This window comes from Saccoglossus kowalevskii, chromosome 22 (assembly GCF_978046115.1).
Source record: "Saccoglossus kowalevskii chromosome 22, keSacKowa6.1, whole genome shotgun sequence".
In the NCBI taxonomy this organism is placed as follows: Eukaryota; Metazoa; Hemichordata; class Enteropneusta; family Harrimaniidae; genus Saccoglossus; species Saccoglossus kowalevskii.
Window position 1 is genome coordinate 7,847,711 of NC_140662.1, and position 23,201 is coordinate 7,870,911.

At 37.1% G+C, this 23,201-nt stretch overlaps 1 protein-coding gene across 2 annotated transcripts in view; it reads right to left on the minus strand.

The window, feature by feature from the left end:
• Positions 1-2,774: 2,774 nt before the first annotated feature.
• LOC100369661 (uncharacterized) overlaps positions 2,775-23,201 on the minus strand; it is a 43,781-nt gene continuing 23,354 nt past the window's right edge. For both annotated transcript variants that reach the window (XM_085495589.1, XM_078008199.2), the window contains 11 exons: positions 22,335-22,432; positions 21,796-21,940; positions 18,800-18,940; positions 17,703-17,816; positions 15,634-16,509; positions 12,768-13,985; positions 12,552-12,677; positions 11,374-11,579; positions 7,917-8,097; positions 6,434-6,535; positions 2,775-6,077 (listed from right to left, as the gene is read on the minus strand). In XM_085495589.1, the coding sequence (XP_085351715.1) occupies positions 5,916-6,077; positions 6,434-6,535; positions 7,917-8,097; positions 11,374-11,579; positions 12,552-12,677; positions 12,768-13,985; positions 15,634-16,509; positions 17,703-17,816; positions 18,800-18,940; positions 21,796-21,940; positions 22,335-22,432 (3,369 nt within the window). In that variant the 3' untranslated portion in view covers positions 2,775-5,915. The remainder of the gene's footprint in view (positions 6,078-6,433; positions 6,536-7,916; positions 8,098-11,373; positions 11,580-12,551; positions 12,678-12,767; positions 13,986-15,633; positions 16,510-17,702; positions 17,817-18,799; positions 18,941-21,795; positions 21,941-22,334; positions 22,433-23,201) is intronic.

Genomic DNA, 23,201 nt, shown 5'->3' on the forward strand with positions numbered 1-23,201 from the left:
TAATTAGTGAAAAGAATGGCTAAAGTGACAACAAATTGCATTTATTTTGTTATTTATTTAATTGTCTGATAGTAGAACTAACTACATCATAAATTATCGATCTAATAGTCCAATCGTCCGTGTGAGATTCAAAAATGCGCCTCGTGAGGGCGATCACAACTCTGCTTACTCACTTATTTTGGATTAGGGCTCATATCACTAATTAAAACTCCATAGACGACAATGCTAGCATTTGATTGAATTTTCCCAAAAAAGGGGGATGCAAAAATCAAAATATTGTTTTAATTTGAAGAAATCACATGTATGTAATAGAATTATGACAAGTAAAACACATGTTGGCCAGCTTAAACTCCTACAAAATGGATGTAAACAAAACACACTGCTTTGATAGGCTAATTAAGGCCATGTGACCATCACTGCGAGGGGAACTATCACGAATGATTAATAAAGCACGTCATACTTCCTAGCATCACCGAATCTACGACATATTATAAGTCAATTCCGAGTTGAATTGCTGGAAAGAATCGATCACAGATCACAAGTGTTGCAGTAGTTGCCAGAATGCCATTCGTTCCTTCACGGTTACTAGTAACCGTGGTTCCTTCCAAATCATCGCGACAGGTTATAATCTGTGCTGCCCTTTCGCTATTAGAAACCCAATAATTTGTTTCGGGTGTCGAGGTTTTACGCAAGTCCGTACATTGTCGGGAATGGTCTACAAAAACGACACGTGCCCTGCAGTGTGTACACGAGTACTGATGTCATCAGAGAATACCGTTACTGAACAATTTGTGAACAGTTTTAAATCAAAATTAACCCATTTCGGACTGTGTTATCGATAACAAACAAATCGAATGACGTTCGCTTGACAACGGCGTTGCGTCACGGCCATTGTACTGCGTCAATAGCGTCACTAAGACAGTCACTGATGTTCTATGTGTTCGAAACATCAATACAGTGCGGATGCGCTGAAGTTTCGGTCGCAAAAAACGTCCTTTCGGGCGATGATTATCGGATATTCGGTAATACCAGCAGTTACTGTGGTTTAACAACCACTTGATACATCAAAATGGCAAGTATGTATGTAGCACTGTATTCTACATTCTGTATAATGATCGTGGTGACGAAACTTCGATCGGCAGTCCACCGGAGACGAACTGAGTTATCACTCGTGTGAATATATTGATATGTCGGTAACTTGAATATACTGCGTTTCAAAGCAGTTACAGTGTCGTGTGCAGATTTACGTCATGACAGTTTTGAATTTTATTATTATATTCCAATCTATTTGACAATACTTTCATTAGTTAGACAATTAATTGACAAATAATTTATTTTGACCGTTTGAGGGCGCTTGTTTAACCATGTCCGAGGCTTCAATTCTCTAGTCTCTAAAATATTCCGGAAAACGTGTACGTCATTTAGACCAATGCAAGAATTAGCATCGCCTTGATACGGCTAAGGTGATAACAAATTGCATTTATTTTGTTTGAATTGACTTATAGTAGAATTAACTACATCATAAATTATATATAATCGTCCGTTTGAGACTCGACTCGTTTGAAAATGCGCCTCGTGAGGGCGTCCACACCTCGGCTTACTTATTTTGGATAACAGCCGAGGGAGTTTTGTACATTCAACAAAGTGATAGATTTCCGCCAAATATAATAACCTAATTAATTTAAATTTTTTATTTGGTCATTAATCCATTGACGGCAAAGAAATCATTCATTCTTTGAATGATTCCCAGTTAGACTTACACCAGTATGATCACTGGGTAGAAACATTAAATGACCATAACCAATGAGATGGAAATCAGTCAGAGGTTCTGGTGGTCTTTGATTTTTGATAGTGTACTCCTCAAAACTATGTAGACAAATCATGTTAATCTAATTTGAGAACAATAGACAAATGTGTACGATGTCGCCTTAGGTTAAAATTACAAGCAGCCTCTCGGCTGAGATAGCTCCGCTGTTTGCAATGCACATTTCAATTATAGAACAGAAGATATTAGAAAATGAACAATATGCATAGTATCAATGCAATGGGACTTGCTGTTTTCAACAAAAATTCAAAAAATATCATTTTTCACCATAAATGATTGTGGTTTTTAACAAGAAGAAAATATCACTTTTTACCAAAAATATTTACCAAAATTACTGTAGATAATTAAGGTATCATTACAAAATGAACAAATCTGAGAGAGGTCCACATGTAGTACCTACTAGTATATATGTAATAATATCAAAGCAATTGGACTTGTCGTTTTTAACAAGAAGTCGAAAATATCACTTTTTACCAAAAATGACAAAAATATTCACCAAAATTGGAGAATTTAAGATATCATTACAAAATGAACAAATCAGAGAGAGGTCCACATGTAGTACCTATATATGTAATATCAAAGCAATTGGACTTGCGGTTTTCAACAAGAAGTCGAAAATATCACTTTTTACCAAAAATGACAAAAATATTCACCAAAATGAGAGAATTGAAGATATGATCATGAAATGAACAAATCTGAGAGAGGTCTACCCAAGGTACATATACACCAAGTATCCAAGCATTCAGGCTTGTAGTTTAAAAGAAGAAGTTGAAAAAGTAAAACATTGACACGGACGATGGACAATCACTCGTATGATAAGCTCCGCTCGACAAAGTCGACAGCGGAGCTAAAAAAGCCTAGGAACTGATTTTACATGTAATCCAATTGGGTAACTCCCAATTCCTTTGCATCAACAATAATTTGTTATATGAACTTAAAGAAAAAGGCATGGATTTCCAAACAGGTTTATTCGGTTAACTAAAAGGACAGTCACATAATAACAGCAGCCAATACAACCATAAACAGATAATAACAAAACAAAATGAGTCATAAAATGTAACCACACAAACAAACCATGTTTCTAAAATGTTATAAATCTGTATTTCATTATTTATTTTTTGGTTGGTAAAAAATGAACAATTTGTAAGTTCTGTTTCAGTCACATGATGCAAATTTCTGGTGATGATTGGCTACTTAAGGATCACCTTGGCAGTACGTTAGTATTGCAAAACATTTTTATGAAATCAATCACCAAAAATAATTTCTACTGACTCCATCAATCTGAAGCATTTTGAATAAATGACTCCCTAGGTTACTCAATACAGATACAACAAAATGTTTTGAATAAATAACTAGATTGAACAATACAGCTTCATAGTTGGGTTTTATTTACTTGCTTCATAGTAAAGCAATTTGAATGATTGTCTAGGTTACCCAATAGAGCTTAAACAAAGCATTTTGAATAAATGACTCCCTAGGTTACCCAATAGAGCTTAAACAAAGCATTTTGAATAAATGACTCCCTGGGTTACCCAATAGAGCTTCAACAAAGCATTTTGAATAAATGACTCCCTAGGTTACCCAATAGAGCTTCAACAAAGCATTTTGAATAAATGACTCCCTAGGTTACCCATTAGAGCTTCAACAAAGCATTTTGAATAAATGACTCCCTAGGTTACCCATTAGAGCTTCAACAAAGCATTTTGAATAAATGACTCCCTAGGTCAACCAATAGAGCTTCAACAAAGCATTTTGAATAAATGACTCCCTATGTCAACCAATAGAGCTTCAACAAAGCATTTTGAATAAATGACTCCCTAGGTTACCCAATAGAGCTTCAACAAAGCATTTTGAATAAATGACTCCCTAGGTCAACCAATAGAGCTTCAACAAAGCATTTTGAATAAATGACTCCCTGGGTTACCCATTAGAGCTTCAACAAAGCATTTTGAATAAATGACTCCCTAGGTTACCCAATATAGCTTCAACAAAGCATTTTGAATAAATGACTCCCTAGGTCAACCAATAGAGCTTCAACAAAGCATTTTGAATAAATGACTCCCTGGGTTACCCATCAGAGCTTCAACAAAGCATTTTGAATAAATGACTCCCTAGGTTACCAAGCTAGTAAAAGGTTCTTCCCAGAGTAGTGGCCGCCCCTAATTGAATAGATTGCGTTTTACTCTTTTCTCATGTATTAACTCCATAATCCGCATAGAATAAAATCACTTGCATCTAAAAAATGAGATGGCAAAGTTGTACAAAAAGATTTTTCAATATTTACACTATCTCAGCCTTATTGCTCGCTGTAAAACTCTTTACATCATAATGTTCAATGAAAGATGTTTAGATTTGTAATTAATGGCGGATTTTTGTACAAAATATGGTCGGCACACAGTAGACCGGGTCAACCGATATCATCCACAAGTCATATTGATAATTTGCAGAAAGCTGAAGACACTGGAGCAGTAAAGTAAAATAACAATTCTGTTTTAATAACATTTCATAGGAATAATCTATGATTTGGAATGTAAAGTATATTGTGGCTTATAAATGTGATGTTAGTCTCTTGTCTGGCAACTAGCAGTGTACCCCTCAAAACCCTAATAAATTTGAAAAAGACTTTGTAATCAGTTTACAGAGAAGCTTACATGTACGTGTTGATACGGTAGTGGGCAACATTCACCTGTACGAGTTGATACGATGGTGGCAGTCTTCACCTCTACGTGTTGATACAGTGGTGGCAGCATTCACGTGTACGAGTTGATACGATGGTGGCAGTCTTCACCTCTACGTGTTGATACAGTTGTGGCAGCTTTCACGTGTACATGTGATACGATGGTGGCAGTATCCGGTTTTACATATTTCCCCTATTTTTTGTATTACAATTTATGCACTCAATGTTGCTCCCACTGTTGATAAAAATGTTGATAAAATCCCCTTACTAGTTTCCAGCTGACAAACCCAGATACAACTGTCATACACCACTAGGGGATTTATTTGAACTACGCACATCCCATATTTGCTCTATTAGCAGTGCATGAGCTTACAAAAATTAGAGATCTTGCTATGGTCAAAATAAGTAATACTTTAATGATTCAGCACACAACAAATGTGGTTATTGGTTTATATGCGCTCATAATAGAGGGAATATGGAACAGCATTCCAATCATTGTGACGTACTTATGAACGAGTTAAGTGGTCCACATATGCATGTTAATTAAATGAAGCCCTTCAGGTTGCCTGCAATTCATAGCCCTATCACAAGATACCACACAGGAGCATTTACAATCAGTTATCTGGTACAACTAAAAAATTTACTACACAAAATATGACTATTTTTGTATAAAATTCAAATACAACAGAATTCAGTAAAAAATAAACTGGTTACAACATTTTTGGCTAATTTCATAAAAAAAATCAAGAAAACTACCTCTACATATATTATTATTATAATAAAAATGTTCTGGTTGGTACAAAACTATGCAACATTCTATGTTATATCACACAACTTTCAGTGAACAACTATGTTTTGTAAGTTGTCAGGTTTCCGAGTCCTTTTACAGGATTCAAAAAGCCGATGAATCATTCCCATGCACATATGTGTCTGCTATTAAATAAACATTATTTACATATGCTGAAAATGCCTACAAGAGCATTTAAGTCTGATGTGCCCTGCAACAAGCATTATTCAAGCTTGATGTGCCCTGCAACAAGCATTATTCAAGTTTGATGTGCCCTGCAACAAGCATTATTCAAGCTTGATGTGCCCTGCAACAAGCATTATTCAAGCTTGATGTGCCCTACAACAAGCATTATTCAAGCTTGATGTGCCCTGCAACAAGCATTATTCAAGCTTGATGTGCCCTGCAACAAGCATTATTCAAATTCATTTATGTTAGATGCATCTTGCAATGCGTTATTTACATTTGCTATACATGCTCTGCCATGAGCATTGTTTATCTTAGATGTGTCTTTTCAGTCAGTTATTTACATTGGCTGAATGTGCCCTGCAACGAGCATTATTCAGGTTTAAAGGGCCTTGGAACAAGCATTAATTAAGTTAGGTGTGCCCATCCATTAGCATTTTCTACATATGTTCATGCACAGTTTCCTTCTTATAAATAGCACCACATTTGCCCATGTATTTGCGTATGTATTCTTTTGCTTTTCCCTTGACATTTTCATTGACTTCTAAGTCTTCCACATTGCGGCAGTGTTTCATCTCCTTCGCCATGATACCATGCGTTAACTATTGTCAAAGAATAAAATAATGTTGTTATATAAATAATTTTTGAATAGAATTAACAATTCATGTGACTTGAGCTCAAAAATGAAAAATGCTATCATTTAAACATACACAGAAAAATCCGTAAATCACCTTACATCTGAACACTTTATTTGGTTACACCGACACAAGATATGTAGTGTGCAATGGAAATAGAAGATGTAGAATAATAAGTTTATCACAAGAACACCACAAAGTATGCATTCAGGCAGTACGGAACCAACATGTTGGTCAATACAAACTCCTTACTGCCTTTGTGTATACTTTTCAGTATTCTCGTGATAACCTCATCATATATGTTAATATATGCAGTGACTTACCTTTCTAGCAAGATGTTTGAAGTCATCTGTTGATGTAATTCTACCAAGTTTACAATCTGGTTTTCTGTACGGATTTAACACACTGACAACATAAGTTGACATCTGGGGGGAAAAAAGGTATTGGTTTGTAAGTTTTTTTGATTTTGACTGCTACGCAACACTCCAATAGTGTGTATCACTCTGAATCATATGTGACTATCTGGCTATAGCTAAGCTACGACTGAGGTATACTGACATACATTCATACACTGTATTTTTGATAGACACACAATGTATGATGCAACATTCTTCTGTCAAAATGTTACATATCTGAGCAGTAAATATTCCACAGGAGTAGCAAGTTGTTGTCAGTGGGTGAGACACTACCACATTAAATATGTCAATTTCACTTGTCATTAAGTCAGAAGTGAAGATTTGCAGTTATTTGAATCTTCACAAAAAAAATGGTCACCAGTCAGCTATAGCATATAAAGAGCATCTGTTTCCTCATGATATTTTAACTTTGTGATTGACAATTTCTGGGTACCAGTGGGTCATATTTAATTCAAACATGGCAACCAGTGGGTCATATTTAATTCAAACATGGCAACCAGTGGGTCATATTTAATTCAAACATGGCAACTAGTGGGTCATACATGTATTTGATTCAAACATGGCAACCAGTGGGTCATATTTAATTCAAACATGGCAACTAGTGGGTCATATTTAATTCAAACATGGCAACTAGTGGGTCATATTTAATTCAAACATGGCAACCAGTGGGTCATATTTAATTCAAACATGGCAACCAGTGGGTCATATTTAATTCAAACATGGCTGCCAGTGGGTCATATTTAATTCAAACATGGCAACTAGTGGGTCATATTTAATTCAAACATGGCAACTAGTAGGTCATATTTAATTCAAACATGGCAACTAGTGGGTCATATTTAATTCAAACATGGCAAGTAATGGGTCATATTTAATTCAAACATGGCTGCCAGTGGGTCATATTTAATTCAAACATGGCAACTAGTGGGTCATATTTAATTCAAACATGGCTGCCAGTGGGTCATATTTAATTCAAACATGGCTGCCAGTGGGTCATATTTAATTCAAACATGGCAACTAGTGGGTCATATTTAATTCAAACATGGCTGCCAGTGGGTCATATTTAATTCAAACATGGCTGCCAGTGGGTCATATTTAATTCAAACATGGCTGCCAGTGGGTCATATTTAATTCAAACATGGCTGCAAGTGGGTCATATTAGATACAAACATGGCTGCCAGTGGGTCATATTTAATTCAAACATGGCTGCAAGTGGGTCATATTAGATACAAACATGGCTGCCAGTGGGTCATATTTAATTCAAACATGGCTGCAAGTGAGTCATATTAGATACAAACATGGCTGCCAGTGGGTCATATTTAATTCAAACATGGCTGCCAGGGGGTCATATTTGATGTATAAAATTGGAACAAAATCAATGTTAATGACATACTTTAGTTCTGAATTCTTCTTTCTTTCTCTTGGCAGCTTCACTGGAGGTATCAGCTGCTGCTTGTGTTGCTCTCTTCTTTGTCTTCTCATCATAGGTTGGAGTACCTAGATCCATGTCTGTTTCCTCACTCCCCATATCAGGGGGATTTCCTTCCCATGTAGGAGGATCCCACTGAGTTTGCCTGAAATATAGCCCACGAATAATAAGTGTAATGATATAATTAGCATACATAGTGACACCATGAATCTGATTGGTTGACAAGGCAATGAGGTGTAATGATATAATTAGCATACCTAGTGACACCATGAATTTGATTGGTTGACAAGGCAATGAGGTGTAATGATATAATTAGCATACCTAGTGACACCATGAATCAGATTAGTTGACATGGCCATGAGGTGTGATAATAAAATTAGCATACCTCATGACACCATGAATCTGATTGGTTGACATGGCCATGAGGTGTAATAATATAATTAGCATACCTCATGACACCATGAATTTGATTGGTTGACAAGGCAATGAGGTGTAATAATATAATTAGCATACCTAGTGAAACCATGAATCTGATTGGTTGACATGGCCATGAGGTGTAATAAAACAAGTAATTGAAAATGACACAGTCCCCGTTAAATTTTTGAAAGTTCTCTTTGTGCTCATCATATTAAAGCGGAGGGGTTGTCGCGAGCGTGTCCTTGAAACTTGAGTTCCAAGTGGCGTATATACAACAGATTGTTTATTTACATCAAAACACGTGTTCCGTGTAGTAGTAATATGGCCAAAAATAAAAACAGCCGTTATTCGGCCATCTTTGATCTGATTATGAAACACACTGATATGTATGATGTATGTGCCAAATACGAATGAAAATGGTACATAAATTGTGGAAATATAGTAGTAAGGCCAAAAAGTCAAATGGCTGTCAATCGGCCATCCTTGACCAGATTTTGAAACAAATTGTCATGGACATGCATCCTAACATGTATAAAGTACATGTATGTGCCAAATTTGAATGAAAACTGACAGAGCACGTCCAAGATACTGTATATAATAATCAAAGAAAGCTTAGAAAGAACTCCCATGTGCTGAGAGAGTATTGGAGACACATTTAATATAATTCGAAATTACTTAGCTGAAAACTAATTATGCAAATCAGAAAATTAATATGAACAGATTTGAGTGTAAAACTATTGAGGTCTGCACAATGTAACAGAAAATCTATGTTTCCAAGTTTAATTGAAATGTGATTAGAACCAAAAAATTATGAATTATTATGCTTATTAGGGAATTAATATGAACAGATTTTTAACCTAAACTAATTAGGTTTGTACATTGTCCTAGAGCATCTTTGTACTAAGTTTCATTGAAATGGAATAATTAGTACTTTAGATATCAGTGTGAAAGCTTAAAATTGGTTAATTATGCAAATTAGGTAATTAATATGTACAGATTTTAACCCACAATTATCCAGGTCTGTCTATTGTCCTACAGCATCCATGTACATTCATTGATATGTGATGTTTAGTACCTGAGATATCAGTGTGAAAGTTGGTTAATTATGCAAATTAGGTGATTAATATGCACAAATATTTGCCGGAAACTAATTGGGACTGCATAATTCTAGATTCATTGAAATGTGATGATTAGTACTTTAGATATCAGTAGAAAAGCTGAAAATTAATTATGCAAATTAGGTAATTAATATGCACAATTATCTACCCTAAAACTAATCAGGTCTCTGCATAGTCCTAAAGGATCTATGTACCAAGTTTCATTGAAATGCGATGATTAGTACTTGAGATACCCGTGGAAAAGCTGAAAATTAACTAATTATGCAAATTAGGTGATTAATATGCACAAATATTTATCCTAAAACAATCAATCTCTGCATAGTCCTTGAGTATGTAAGTACCAAGTTTCATTGAAATGTAATGCTCACTACTTATATCAAATGCTGAAAATTAATTAATTATGCAAATTAGGTAATTAATATGTACTGATATTACCATAAAAACTATCAGGTCTGTGCAGTGTCATCTATGTACCAAGTTTCATTGAAATGTGATGATTAGTACTTGAGATATCAGTGGAAAAACTGAAAATTGACTACTCAGTATGCAAATTAGTTAATTAGTATCCACGGATTATTACCAAAAACTAATCAAAACCTAGCATTAGTTCAGAGCATGTATGTACAAAGTTTCATCAAAATCCAATGAGTGGTTGTTTAGATATCAGTGGAACAATCATGGACCAGCTAAAAATCAGCTAATTATCATGCAAATTAAGTAATTAATAAGCATTGATTTTTACCAAAAACTAATCAAATCTGCGCATATGTTCAGAGCATCTATGTACCAAGTTTCATCAAAATCCAATGAGTGGTTGTTTAGATATCAGTGGAACAATCATGGAACAGCTAAAAATTAGCTAATTATCATGCAAATTAGGTAATTAACGAGCATGGATTTTTACCAAAAACTAATCAAATCTGCGCATTGGCCCAGAGCATCTATGCACTAAATTTCATCAAAAACCGATGTATGGTTCTTGAGATAGCAGTGGAACAGTCGGACACACATACACACATAGACAGACAAACTGCAAAGACTCCCATTATGTGCTTCGCACATGGGAGTCAAAAACAAGATGCCTGCCAGTCGACCATCTTTGATCCAATTGCGAAATAAATCGTCTTGGACATGTATCCTAACATGTATAATCTATGTACCAAGTTTGAATGAAAACTGATAAAGCATGTCCAAAATACAACATTTTCAAAAAACAAGATGGCTGCCAGTCGGCCATTTTGAATCTAATTGCTAAACCACTGCATGTGCATATGTCCCACATAAGGTACCAGAAACATACAAAGAATGAACGAAATCGGTCCACAGGATTTTGAAATATGACTCTGGACAGACTGACGCACGGACGAATGGATGGACGGACAGACAGACTCAGGAACTCACGGACGGTCGGGGACATGCATCTTAACATGTATGATTTATGTACTAAATTTGAATGAAAACTGACAAAGCATGTCCAAAATACAACATTTTCAAAAAACAAAATGGCTGCCAGTCGGCCATCTTTGATCCAATTGTGAAATAAATCGTATTGGACATGTATCCTAACATGCATAATCTATGTACCAAGTTTGAATGAAAACTGATAAAGCATGTCCAAAATACAACATTTTCAAAAAACAAGATGGCTGCCAATCGGCCATTTTGAATTAAATCGCTAAACCACTGCATGTGCATATGTCCCACATAAAGTACTAGGCACAAGCAAAGAATGAACGGAATCGGTACAAAGGATTCTGAGATAGGACTCCGGATGGACGCACGGAGACCGAATTATAAGTCCCCGTTTTCGGACTTCGCATACCTAGTGACACCATGAATCTGATTGGTTGACATGGCCATGAGGTGTAATAAAATAATTAGCATACCTAGTGACACCATGGTAGTAGTAAACTTTGCCTTCTGCATCACGTGCAGTCTTCCAATTAGGAGGCAGTATAATAGGTTTAGGTTTTGGAGGTGACGGTACATCAGTGCTTTGTGGTTGTACAACCTGTACTGGTTGAGACATCTGAGACGGGTTTAATGATGCTAATTGCTGGTTTAACTGCAGTTGTTGTTGTAACTGTTGCACCTGTAATATGTATATACCATATTTGCTCTATAAGAGGCTTACATTTGTATATCAACCAAAAATCACATCTGTTGTAAATTGAATCATTAAACTTTTCACCACCAGTTCCCTCGTTTCATAACAAATTCACAAAATAGTCCCAGCTTGCATTTTCCTTCAGAAGCTTTGAACAGAAATAGCCAAATATTGAAATGAAATTTTTTTTAAAAGAAAAAAATTTAAAATTTAGTTAGAATTGTCTATTGGTGGTGAAAAGGTTAAACTATTACATATTTTGACTGTGAAAATACCTCTGCAATTCAAGTAAGCATATGCACTGCTAACAGAGAAGGCATATAAAACAGGCATATTTATAGTTGGAAAAATAACACTTTTTACCAAAAATATTCATTAAAATTAGAGACAAACAAACCAAGGTACATAAAGTATCAAAGCATGCAGAAGTCAAAAATGTATAGTTGACACAATAGACAAACAATAATATGAACAGCACTGCTTTGTCAACAGTGGAGCTAATAACAATTAACACTCTACATTTGTGTACAAGTCAGTTACATCACAAAAACCGACATTTATTATTTAGAAACATCGTCCCATTACAAATAATCCTCCTGTAATCATAGTATATTGTAATAGTTCACTAAAGGTTTGTATAACTGCAGGCATAAAGCAGGAAAATCAGATCAGATGGACTTTGATGAACATGAGACACCATGTTGTTGAAAGATCAATTTGAATTCACTGTTGCCATATGTGGACAACTTGTATGACCTGAGACATGAATTCTCATCTTGGACAACTTGTATGACCTGAGACATGAATTCTCATCCTTGACAACCCCTTGCCCCACCATCCCTGACTTTGTATAGTCCTACCCCACAACATGATCAATTGACATGTTGGCCATCGTTGTAATCACTTGAATAGACCCTTTAGCTCAGTTTCAGTAGACAAGAGAAAATAGAAACAAACCTGCTGTATATTCTGTTGCATATTAGGATCAGATATCTGTGTTATTGTTTGCTGTACCACCATACCATCAGGAGTAACATAGGTTGTCGTCTGTCCAGGCATCCGAGTTGGCGTCGGAACAAAGTTCTGGTATAGAAAGATAGCAATTATCAGATTTAACATCACACAAGACAGGTTTGTATATTGTTATTGAATTGCAATGCAGTTTCAACTGACCTGATGGACTGGTAGATGTGGCTGCGGGGCCACATACGTTTGCTGTACAACATACCCATGTGGGTTTGATGAAGCTTGCTGAGATGAAAGCTGTTGTGATGGAAGATGTTCAGATGAAAGTTGTTGAGGGGTCTGTGGTTGTTGGTAAACTGGGGGAAACTGCTGCTGTCCTGTTCTATCAAACTGTGGCTGTGGTGGCGGTGGTAAACCCTGACTTGGTTCCCACGATTGAGACGGATGCTGCACTGTACGAGGCATATCCATTGCAGGTTGTGATGAAGGCTGTATCCTTGATAGGCCATCCATGGCTGGACTGACATGTTGCTGCTGCTGTTGTTGTTGTTGTTGCTGCTGCTGTTGCTCAAGAATGTCATGAACATTACGATGATCAATATCCAAAAGTGGAGGCCGAAGTCCTCTGGGATCCATTGGCATCATTCCCATGTCAGATGACATACTGGCAGAATGTATATGTGGAGTAGTGGAATCTATAGACATATTATGCATTGGCATTTGTTGGTGTACAGGGGTTACACATGGATCTGGCATTTGATCCCTCATGGTAGGATTGTTTTGTTCCCCTGGGTAAGCAGGGTCTGGAAGTATTGGATGTTGCGGTGGTAACGGGAATGCATTATTTTCTGGCAAACGATAATGGGGCACAGACTCTTGATATCCTTGCTGCTCATTGTAGAATCTCTCTTTCTGTTTTTTCATTTCATCCTCGCGTTCTTTTCGTTCCACCATCCTTTCAAACTGATAGCGTCTTTCATGTTTATTTATCTTTGGTGTCGCCACTTTCTTTTTACCAAATGTTTTTTGTAATTTTGGTGGAGTGGAATAATCAGAACTGTATCTATCAGAGTCAGATTGGTGTCGTCTACTGTCGTCATAGTAACTATAGCTAGGACTACGAGACCTTTTCCTGCCATGTCTATCCCGGTAACTATCCCTGGACCTATAGTCATCTCTATCACGATGATTGTCCTTTCCATGGTATCTATCCCAGTCTCTATCTCTGTCTCTATCTCTGTAATTATCACGCTCTCTGTAGTGATCTCTATCACGCTCTCTGTAGTGGTCTTTGTCTCTTTCCCTGAGTTGGTCAATCACCTTATCTCTATCTTTATCTCGATCTTTATCTCGGCTTTTCAATTCAGTCTCATGGTCAAATTCCTTTTTCTCAATTCTGTCTTTTTTGGGTATTCTGAATAGTTCCTGAAAACAATGCAGAATATTGAAACCGTCAATGAATACACTAGTAGATGAATAATATAAGCAGCCTCTCGGCTGAGATAGCTCCGCTGTTAGCAATGTACATTTCAAGCAAAGAACTGAAGATATCATTAGAAAATAAACAAAATGTATAGTATCAAAGCAATCAGACTTGCTGTTTTCAACAAGATGTCGAAAATATCACTTTTTACCAAAAATAATGAAAGTATCAAAATTAGATAATTGTAGCTATCATCATGAAATGAACAAATCTGAGAGAGGACTACCTGTAGTCTGATACCAATACATGTATGTATAGTATCAAAGCGATCAGACTTGTGGTTTTCAACAAAAAGTCTGCAATATCATTTTTTACCAAAAATGACAAAAATATTCATGAAAATTAAGAGAATTGAAGATACCATCATGAATGACAAATCTGAGAAAGGTCTACCTGTAGTACCTATATATATGTATATATAATATCAAAGCAATTAGACTTGCGGTTTTCAACAAGAAGTCGAATAAGTAAAAAGTTGACACGGACTACGTAGGACAATCACTCATATGATGAGCTCCGCGGAGCTAAAAAGTGGTAGACACATCTACCACTATTTTGAATCAAAAGTTACCTGGCATGGGAGGTCAGCGTTCAGATGGTACCGGATTCTGTCGTAAATTCGCCCATCCGAGAAATCATCCTGGGCAATTTCACGGCTGGTGGGCCCTTATTTGGGGTTCAAAATTTCAAAAACCGATCATAAAATATTTTCATTGAATAATCCACCGTCTTTCAATGAAAATGATGGATGATGCCAACGTGTTCAAATTACAATAGCTCATTTAAATATGTTAAAGTTATTGAACGAAGCACGGAAGAGATTTGCTGATGTTGTTGTACGATCTTTTGGCTTGGATTTTGATGGGAAAGCAGCATAATTTGTTTTTAAAAGATAAACTGAGCATTTGAAGAATAATTTAACATTATTTACAGCGATAACAGCTCAGTGTCGAAACATCTTACCTATTCACGCTAGTCGCCATAAACATCATATTTGAATAGTCGTTAATGACTACGGCGAAACTTTCAGGCATCAGAAAAGATTAAAATAACACCTTAAAAAAATGCTGAAAAATCACCTTTTTATATTTTTTTAAACCCAAACTGTCGTTCAACTGCCCAGGGCGAATTTACGGCAGAATTCGGTAACAGGTGACCCGGGAAATCAGTTTTTAATGGTATTCTCAGGGGCGGACATCCAGGCATTTTCATCGCCTGGCAACCATCACGGTGAAAACAAAGGGTAAGTTGTTGAGACTCTTCTGAACAGTGTAACAAGATTATCCCTACATGTGTAGCATATATAAATTTGGTTGCTCAGGATTACTTCAAAGTTGAGTTTGTACTGTTCAGGACTTTAGGTGTTTTCACCGGCTCTTCAACTGACGTTCAACAGCAGCTCTCACAGAGCCCATAGAAATACATGGTACGGTGGTGCACATCTTCGCACATAGCTCCTCCCCCCCAAGAATAAAGTGACCTGGGAGGTCTGTGTTCAGATAGCAGAAGGCTACTTATCAGGTGATTTGTCTTTTGATTTACATGAATAACACATTCCTGTCATAGTTATTAGAAAAACACTTTCTTTACCTTGAGTGTACTCCATGAATCCAGTAATTTGGAAGCAATTCCAGCAATTCCTGACCCATCATCTTCTAGTGAATCAGAATCAGAATTTCTTTCATCTTTTTTACTTTGCAGGCTGCCTTGCATATTGGGAACCTCATCTTTAATTTCACCAGGTTCCATGGCATCATCTTTTACTGGGTGTATCCTGTCAGTTGTTGTACTCTCACTGTTAATAGTAATGACACTGTCTTGTGAGTTCTCCTCAACAATACACACTACGGCAGTAACCCCACTAGTAACAGTGTCTGCTTTCACAGATTCATCCACAACTTGTATTTTACCATTCTCCGTACCTTCAGGTACTACTTTTTTTGAAATGTCCTGAGCCGTACTATCCTCGGTACCGTCAGGTACTACTTTTTTCAAAGTGTTCTGGTCCACACTATTCTCTGAACCTTCAGTTAGTACTTTTTTAGTAGTGTCCTGACCCATACCATCTTCCAAGATTTCACCTTCTTCAGTTTCCATGGTTACAACAGTAACAGCTGACTTTTTCTCCAGTTCAATATCTGATTTCTTGTTTACATCTGACGTAGACACATCATTACTATTCTCGTTTAAAATGTCGGGTTTTCTTAATGCTATTTTCTTTTTTGCAGCTTTATCATACTCAGCTTCTGCAGCATGGGAGGGACTATTGTGCTGACTGGATTGGACAGCCATTGGTGTGGCTGCTCTTGAAGGGTTTTCACTTGCACTGGAATATTCAACCTCTGTGTCTGCTTTTACTGTGCACTGTTTTTCTTGCGAGGCCCATGTTTTCACTACTGACATCACTCGACTTTCTTCTATAATTGTTCTGTTTTGTATCGGCAAATGTGATAATGTCAGTAAGATCTAGTAAAGAAATAGAAAAGCAGCTATTTAAACATAGAAATCGATACATAGCAATAGCATAATGACCAATCTAAGAATCAAGGCATCACAATCTGATTTCATCATCAATTTTAGAGCACTCCAGGCATTACAATCTGATTTCATCATCAATTTTAGAGCACTTCAAGCATTACAATCTGATTACATCATCAATTTTAGAGCACTCCAGGCATTACAATCTGATTACATCATCAATTTTAGAGCACTCCAGGCATTACAATCTGATTACATCATCAATTTTAGAGCACTCCAAGCATCACAATCTGATTACATCATCAATTTTAGAGCACTCCAGGCATCACAACCTGATTACATCATCAATTTTAGAGCACTCCAAGCATCACAATCTGATTACATCACCAATTTTAGAGCTCTCCAGGCATCACAATCTGATTACATCATCAATTTTAGAGCACTCCAGGCATCACAACCTGATTACATCATCAATTTTAGAGCACTCCAGGCATCACAACCTGATTACATCATCAATTTTAGAGCATTCCAGGCATCACAACCTGATTACATCATCAATTTTAGAGCACTCCAAGCATCACAATCTGATTACATCACCAATTTTAGAGCACTCCAGGCATCACAATCTGATTACATCATCAATTTTAGAGCACTCCAGGCATCACAACCTGATTACATCATCAATTTTAGAGCACTCCAAGCATCACAATCTGATTACATCACCAATTTTAGAGCACTCCAGGCATCACAATCTGATTACATCATCAATTTTAGAGCACTCCAGGCATCACAATCTGATTACATCATCAATTTTAGAGCACTCCAGGCATCACAACCTGATTACATCATCAATTTTAGAGCACTCCAGGCATCACAACCTGATTACATCATCAATTTTAGAGCACTTCAAGCATCACAATCTGATTACATCATCAATTTTAGAGCACTCCAGGCATCACAATCTGATTACATCATCAATTTTAGAGCACTCCAGGCATCACAACCTGATTACATCATCAATTTTAGAGCACTCCAGGCATCACAACCTGATTACATCATCAATTTTAGAGCACTCCAAGCATCACAACCTGATTACATCATCAACTTTAGAGCACTCCAAGCATCATAATCAGATTACAACAGTAATTTTAGGGGACCCAAATCTTGAGAAATCTAACTACCTTTGTCTTTATTTCTTCCGACTGTTCACCACCAACATCCACCATCCAACTCCAAATCAATTTCAAACCATGGTAGCTGAGAAAATGTTTCAAACAGCTTGAATTGCTAGTTTCCTGAAAAACAGAATACACAATATATCAAAAATATTCTTCAAAACACATCTCATTCAAAGTAACCCTCAGCTCCTTGTTAAACACGCATGTACTAGGCTAACACTGCATTATTTTATCACAGCCAAACTTTTGCTTCTCCTTCCTATTAATAGGAGATTATCTCTAGCGAGTTTTTATTATTAGGGCCAAGCAAAACGAGTTCTTTCAGAGCTGAACAGAACAGCTCTCTCAGTTACCTAAGAATCAAAATATTCTCAATATCTGAGAATCTGTTTAGAATCTAGAGGACATTCCATTCCACTTCAAGGATTTTCTGTCATGACAGAATCTAAAATCTTTGAGAAAGAGGTAAGCTCGGAGAAGACTAGTAAAAATGTCATTATTATTATGTCATGGCCGACAAACATCACTTAATTTCGTGATGGAGGGATATACAATTCAAGAAGCTAAATTGTTCGAGTTATGAACACCAAGTTCCGCCCATATTTTAGAAACCATGCCCACTTTTGCGAAACCACAAAGCAAAACTGTATGTGGACATAGTTTCTATAGGAAAGGCGTGGGTCACTTTTGGAACTTGATGTTTTTGTAACTTAATGTCTGTAACTCGTACAATTCAGCATCTCATGCAATTTGCTTGGTTACAATTTTCACACAGAAATTACAAACGATATCAATTCATTTCAGCGCAGATGCATTCACATGTTCAGGGCCATGTCATGCCTAGTCCTATCAGAGCTTAACCTCAAGATTCATTAGAGCCAAACTGTTTTGAGTTGAACATGTTCACACAGCGGTTTTTGCTGGCTCGAGCCGTTGGGCTCCAATAAAATGTTGCCATGTAGACAAAGTAATAGGTTTTCACAGTTTAGTAGTGGTTCTATATCATGACTGACTTTCTGCTTCAAAATTTTCCAGACGCAAATTACAGATACAACGATATCAACTATGCACGTTTAAAGTCTATTCAAATAGCATAATACCTGTAATATTTTCAGTAGTTGTAATCGTTGTCTTGATGTTTCAGATCTCACCATTAAACGGGATAAATTTAATGTTTGGTCACTTGTCTTCAAGCCATCACCATCAAGGTCAAATGCCATCAGTTCTATTTCTTCATCAAGCTGTAACAAGATAATGTAATAAAGTTCATTCACGTGATATTCAAGTTAATGTTTTATCTTCATGAGTAGATCTACCAGTCTTGTCCAAAAACTGGGCTTGCAGGTACAAAATAAGTTTTTTAAGTATGAGACAAAATATACCATTTTTTTGGAGCAACTGTGGCTGTTGATTTTTAATGTGGAGAGTTTTCAGTTGTAGTTCTTGTGAAGGGAGGCATCAGAAACTTTTTGAGACGAAGAAAAACTATACAAAAGATTTTCCTCTTCACATATTTTTTGGTCAACTTTAAAATATATCCCTTTTGTAATGGTCAAAACCAGAATTGACACCCTAAATCCCACAGTTTGTAATAGTAAACCCACAATTGACACCCTAAATCCCACAGTTTGTAATGTTCAACCCACAATTGACACTCCAACTCCCATAGTCTGTAACGTTCAACCCACAAATGACACCCATTCAGTCTGTAATGGTCAACCCACAATTGACACCCCAAATCCCACAGTTTGTAATGGTCAACCCACAAGTGACACCCCAACTCCCATAGTCTGTAATGGTCAACCCATAAGTGACACCCCAACTCCCAGTTTGTAATGGTCAACCTAAAAGTGACACACCAAATTACGGTTTGTAATGGTCAACCCACTAGTGACACCTCAAATCCCACAGTTTGTAACGATCAACCCACTAGTGACACCCCAAATCCCACAGTTTGTAATGATCAACCCACTAATGACACCCCAAATCCCAGTTTGTAATGATCAACCCACTAGTGACACCCCAAATCCCACATTTTGTAATGATCAACCCACTAGTGACACCCCAAATCCCACAGTTTGTAACAGTCAACCCACTAGTGACACCCCAAATCCCACAGTTTGTAATGATCAACCCACTAGTGACACCCCATTTCCCACAGTTTGTAATGGTCAACCCACTAGTGACACCCAAATTCCACAGTTTGTAATGGTCAACCCACTAGTGACACCTCAAATCCCACAGTTTGTAACGATCAACCCACTAGTGACACCCCAAATCCCACAGTTTGTAATGATCAACCCACTAGTGACACCCCATTTCCCACAGTTTGTAATGGTCAACCCACTAGTGACACCCAAATTCCACAGTTTGTAATGGTCAACCCACTAGTGACACCCCAAATCCCATAGTTTGTAATAGTCAACCCACTAGTGACACCCCAAATCCCAGTTTGTAATGGTCAACCCACTAGTGACACCCCAAGTCCCAGTTTGTAATGGTCAACCCACTAGTGACACTCAAATCCCACAGTTTGTAATAGTCAACCCACAAGTGACACCCAAATCCCACAGTTTGTAATAGTCAACCCACTAGTGACACCCAAATCCCACAGTTTGTAATGGTCAACCCACTAGTGACACCCCAAATTCCACAGTTTGTAATAGTCAACCCACTAGTGACACCCAAATCCCACAGTTTGTAATGGTCAACCCACTAGTGACACCCCAAATCCCACAGTTTGTAATAGTCAACCCACTAGTGACACCCCAAATCCCACAGTTTGTAATGGTCAACCCACTAGTGACACCCAAATTCCACAGTTTGTAATGGTCAACCCACTAGTGACACCCAAATTCCACAGTTTGTAATGGTCAACCCACTAGTGACACCCAAATTCCACAGTTTGTAATGGTCAACCCACTAGTGACACCCCAAATCCCAGTTTGTAATAGTCAACCCACTAGTGACATCCCAAATCCCACAGTTTGTAATGGTCAACCCACTAGTGACACCCAAATCCCAGTTTGTAATGGTCAACCCACTAGTGACACCCAAATCCCAGTTTGTAATGGTCAACCCACTAGTGACATCCCAAATCCCACAGTTTGTAATGGTCAACCCACTAGTGACACCCAAATCCCACAGTTTGTAATGGTCAACCCACTAGTGACACCCAAATCCCAGTTTGTAATGGTCAACCCACTAGTGACACCCAAATCCCACAGTTTGTAATGGTCAACCCACTAATGACACCCCAAATCCCAGTTTGTAATGGTCAACCCACTAGTGACACTCAAATCCCACAGTTTGTAATAGTCAACCCACAAGTGACACCCAAATCCCAGTTTGTAATAGTCAACCCACTAGTGACACCCCAAATCACACAGTTTGTAATGGTCAACCCACTAGTGACACCCAAATCCCACAGTTTGTAATGATCAACCCACTAGTGACACCCAAATCACACAGTTTGTAATGGTCAACCCACTAGTGACACCTCAAATCCCACAGTTTGTAATAGTCAACCCACAAGTGACACCCAAATCCCACAGTTTGTAATAGTCAACCCACTAGTGACACCCCAAATCACACAGTTTGTAATGGTCAACCCACTAGTGACACCCAAATCACACAGTTTGTAATGGTCAACCCACTAGTGACACCCCAAATCCCACAGTTTGTAATGGTCAACCCACTAGTGACACCCAAATCCCACAGTTTGTAATGGTCAACCCACTAGTGACACCCCAAATCCAACAGTTTGTAATGGTCAACCCACTAGTGACACCCAAATCCCACAGTTTGTAATGGTCAACCCACTAGTGACACCCAAATCACACAGTTTGTAATGGTCAACCCACTAGTGACACCCAAATCACACAGTTTGTAATGGTCAACCCACTAGTGACACCCCAAATCCCACAGTTTGTAATGGTCAACCCACTAGTGACACCCAAATCCCACAGTTTGTAATGGTCAACCCACTAGTGACACCCCAAATTCCACAGTTTGTAATGGTCAGCCCACAAGTGACATCCTTTGGAGATAAAAATCCCTGGAGCACTATTCAAAACTCTTATAAGGTCGAACTTACAGATCGGTCCTCAAAATCTTCTTTCTTCTGTTTCTTTTCTAATTTTCTCTTTTTACCCTGAGATGACCGTAATGGGGTAGTTTTATTTCCACCAAGAAAACCACGACAGTTTGACGCACCACAGTAACACTTTTGGGCTTCTTTACTGGAATAATAAACAAACCCATAAATTAGTAATACAATATACATTTAAATTTATTTTATAAAAACCTGCCTAATTTCACCTAATTTGTTTAATAATGCCATGAAATTATTGAATTAAAATGAAAAAAAAAAAGATATTGAGAATATAGTCCTTGTCATGAAATACTGCATAGAGAAGGTACATATTAGATTGGGCCGCACAGACATTATTAACAAGTACCGGTAATATCAACAATAATTTGTGTCTGTCAGCTACAGTCAAATACTTTATTTGAGCTGGAATTAATTTTCAGGCTAGATTAAAGCAAACTGTAAGGAATAAAGTATAGGCACACAAAAAAAGTTTGCGATGACAACAATTACTTTACATATTTTACAAATAGACATGTTCTTACCCGTATCTTTCAAACTGGTAGTCAAATGTCAGTTCTTCACCAGCAGGTATTGCTCTTTTTGTGAAGAAGCCAACACGAATATGCCCATTAACAGTCCACTGAGAAATCAAACAATAACATCATGTGAAGCATAATGGCAGTCATGTCAGATTAAAGATGCCAGAAAGCATGTACAAGTTTCCGTGCCACAAACATACACAAAGAACATAGTGTAATAGCTTAACTGTTATGCAAATTAGCTAATAAAAATGCACAGAATGATTCCAAATAATCAGTCATGTTACTATGTTACAAACTGTGTGTATGTTTGGGGTTTAATTCATCGAAGATAGCAGCAAGGATCAATAATTGACCTTTGATTCATACATTCTTAAAAGTTACTGTAAAACCATTTATTTTCACAATGATGTTTTGAGCATATTCACTGTTTAATTTCACGAATTTGCCGAGGGAACAATGAGTTTTATTGTTATTTTCCCATAGATTTAATTTAGCGTATTTTACTTATCTATGCATTTACAGTACTAAGCATACTAATATAACAACCTATACATTTTCTAAAAGCTTAAATATAAGCAAATATGATAGTGTATAAGACACACCAATGTTTGTCTAAAGAACTATCCGATGACCAATTTCACTATTGTGCTTTCTTCACTTTTGAAAACAACACTCTGTCATGCAAATTTAATGTGAATTGCACAGGATGTTAGTAATGCTGTAATGATCATGTCTCGTTTCCTTTATTTGCCTGTTTCTTTTAGCTACAACCAAAGAATTACAAAGACTCCAACGACAACGGACAGAAAACTTCATCGCGAATCACTGTGTAGATATCACAGTTAAAACTTTAACATTCAGATTTAA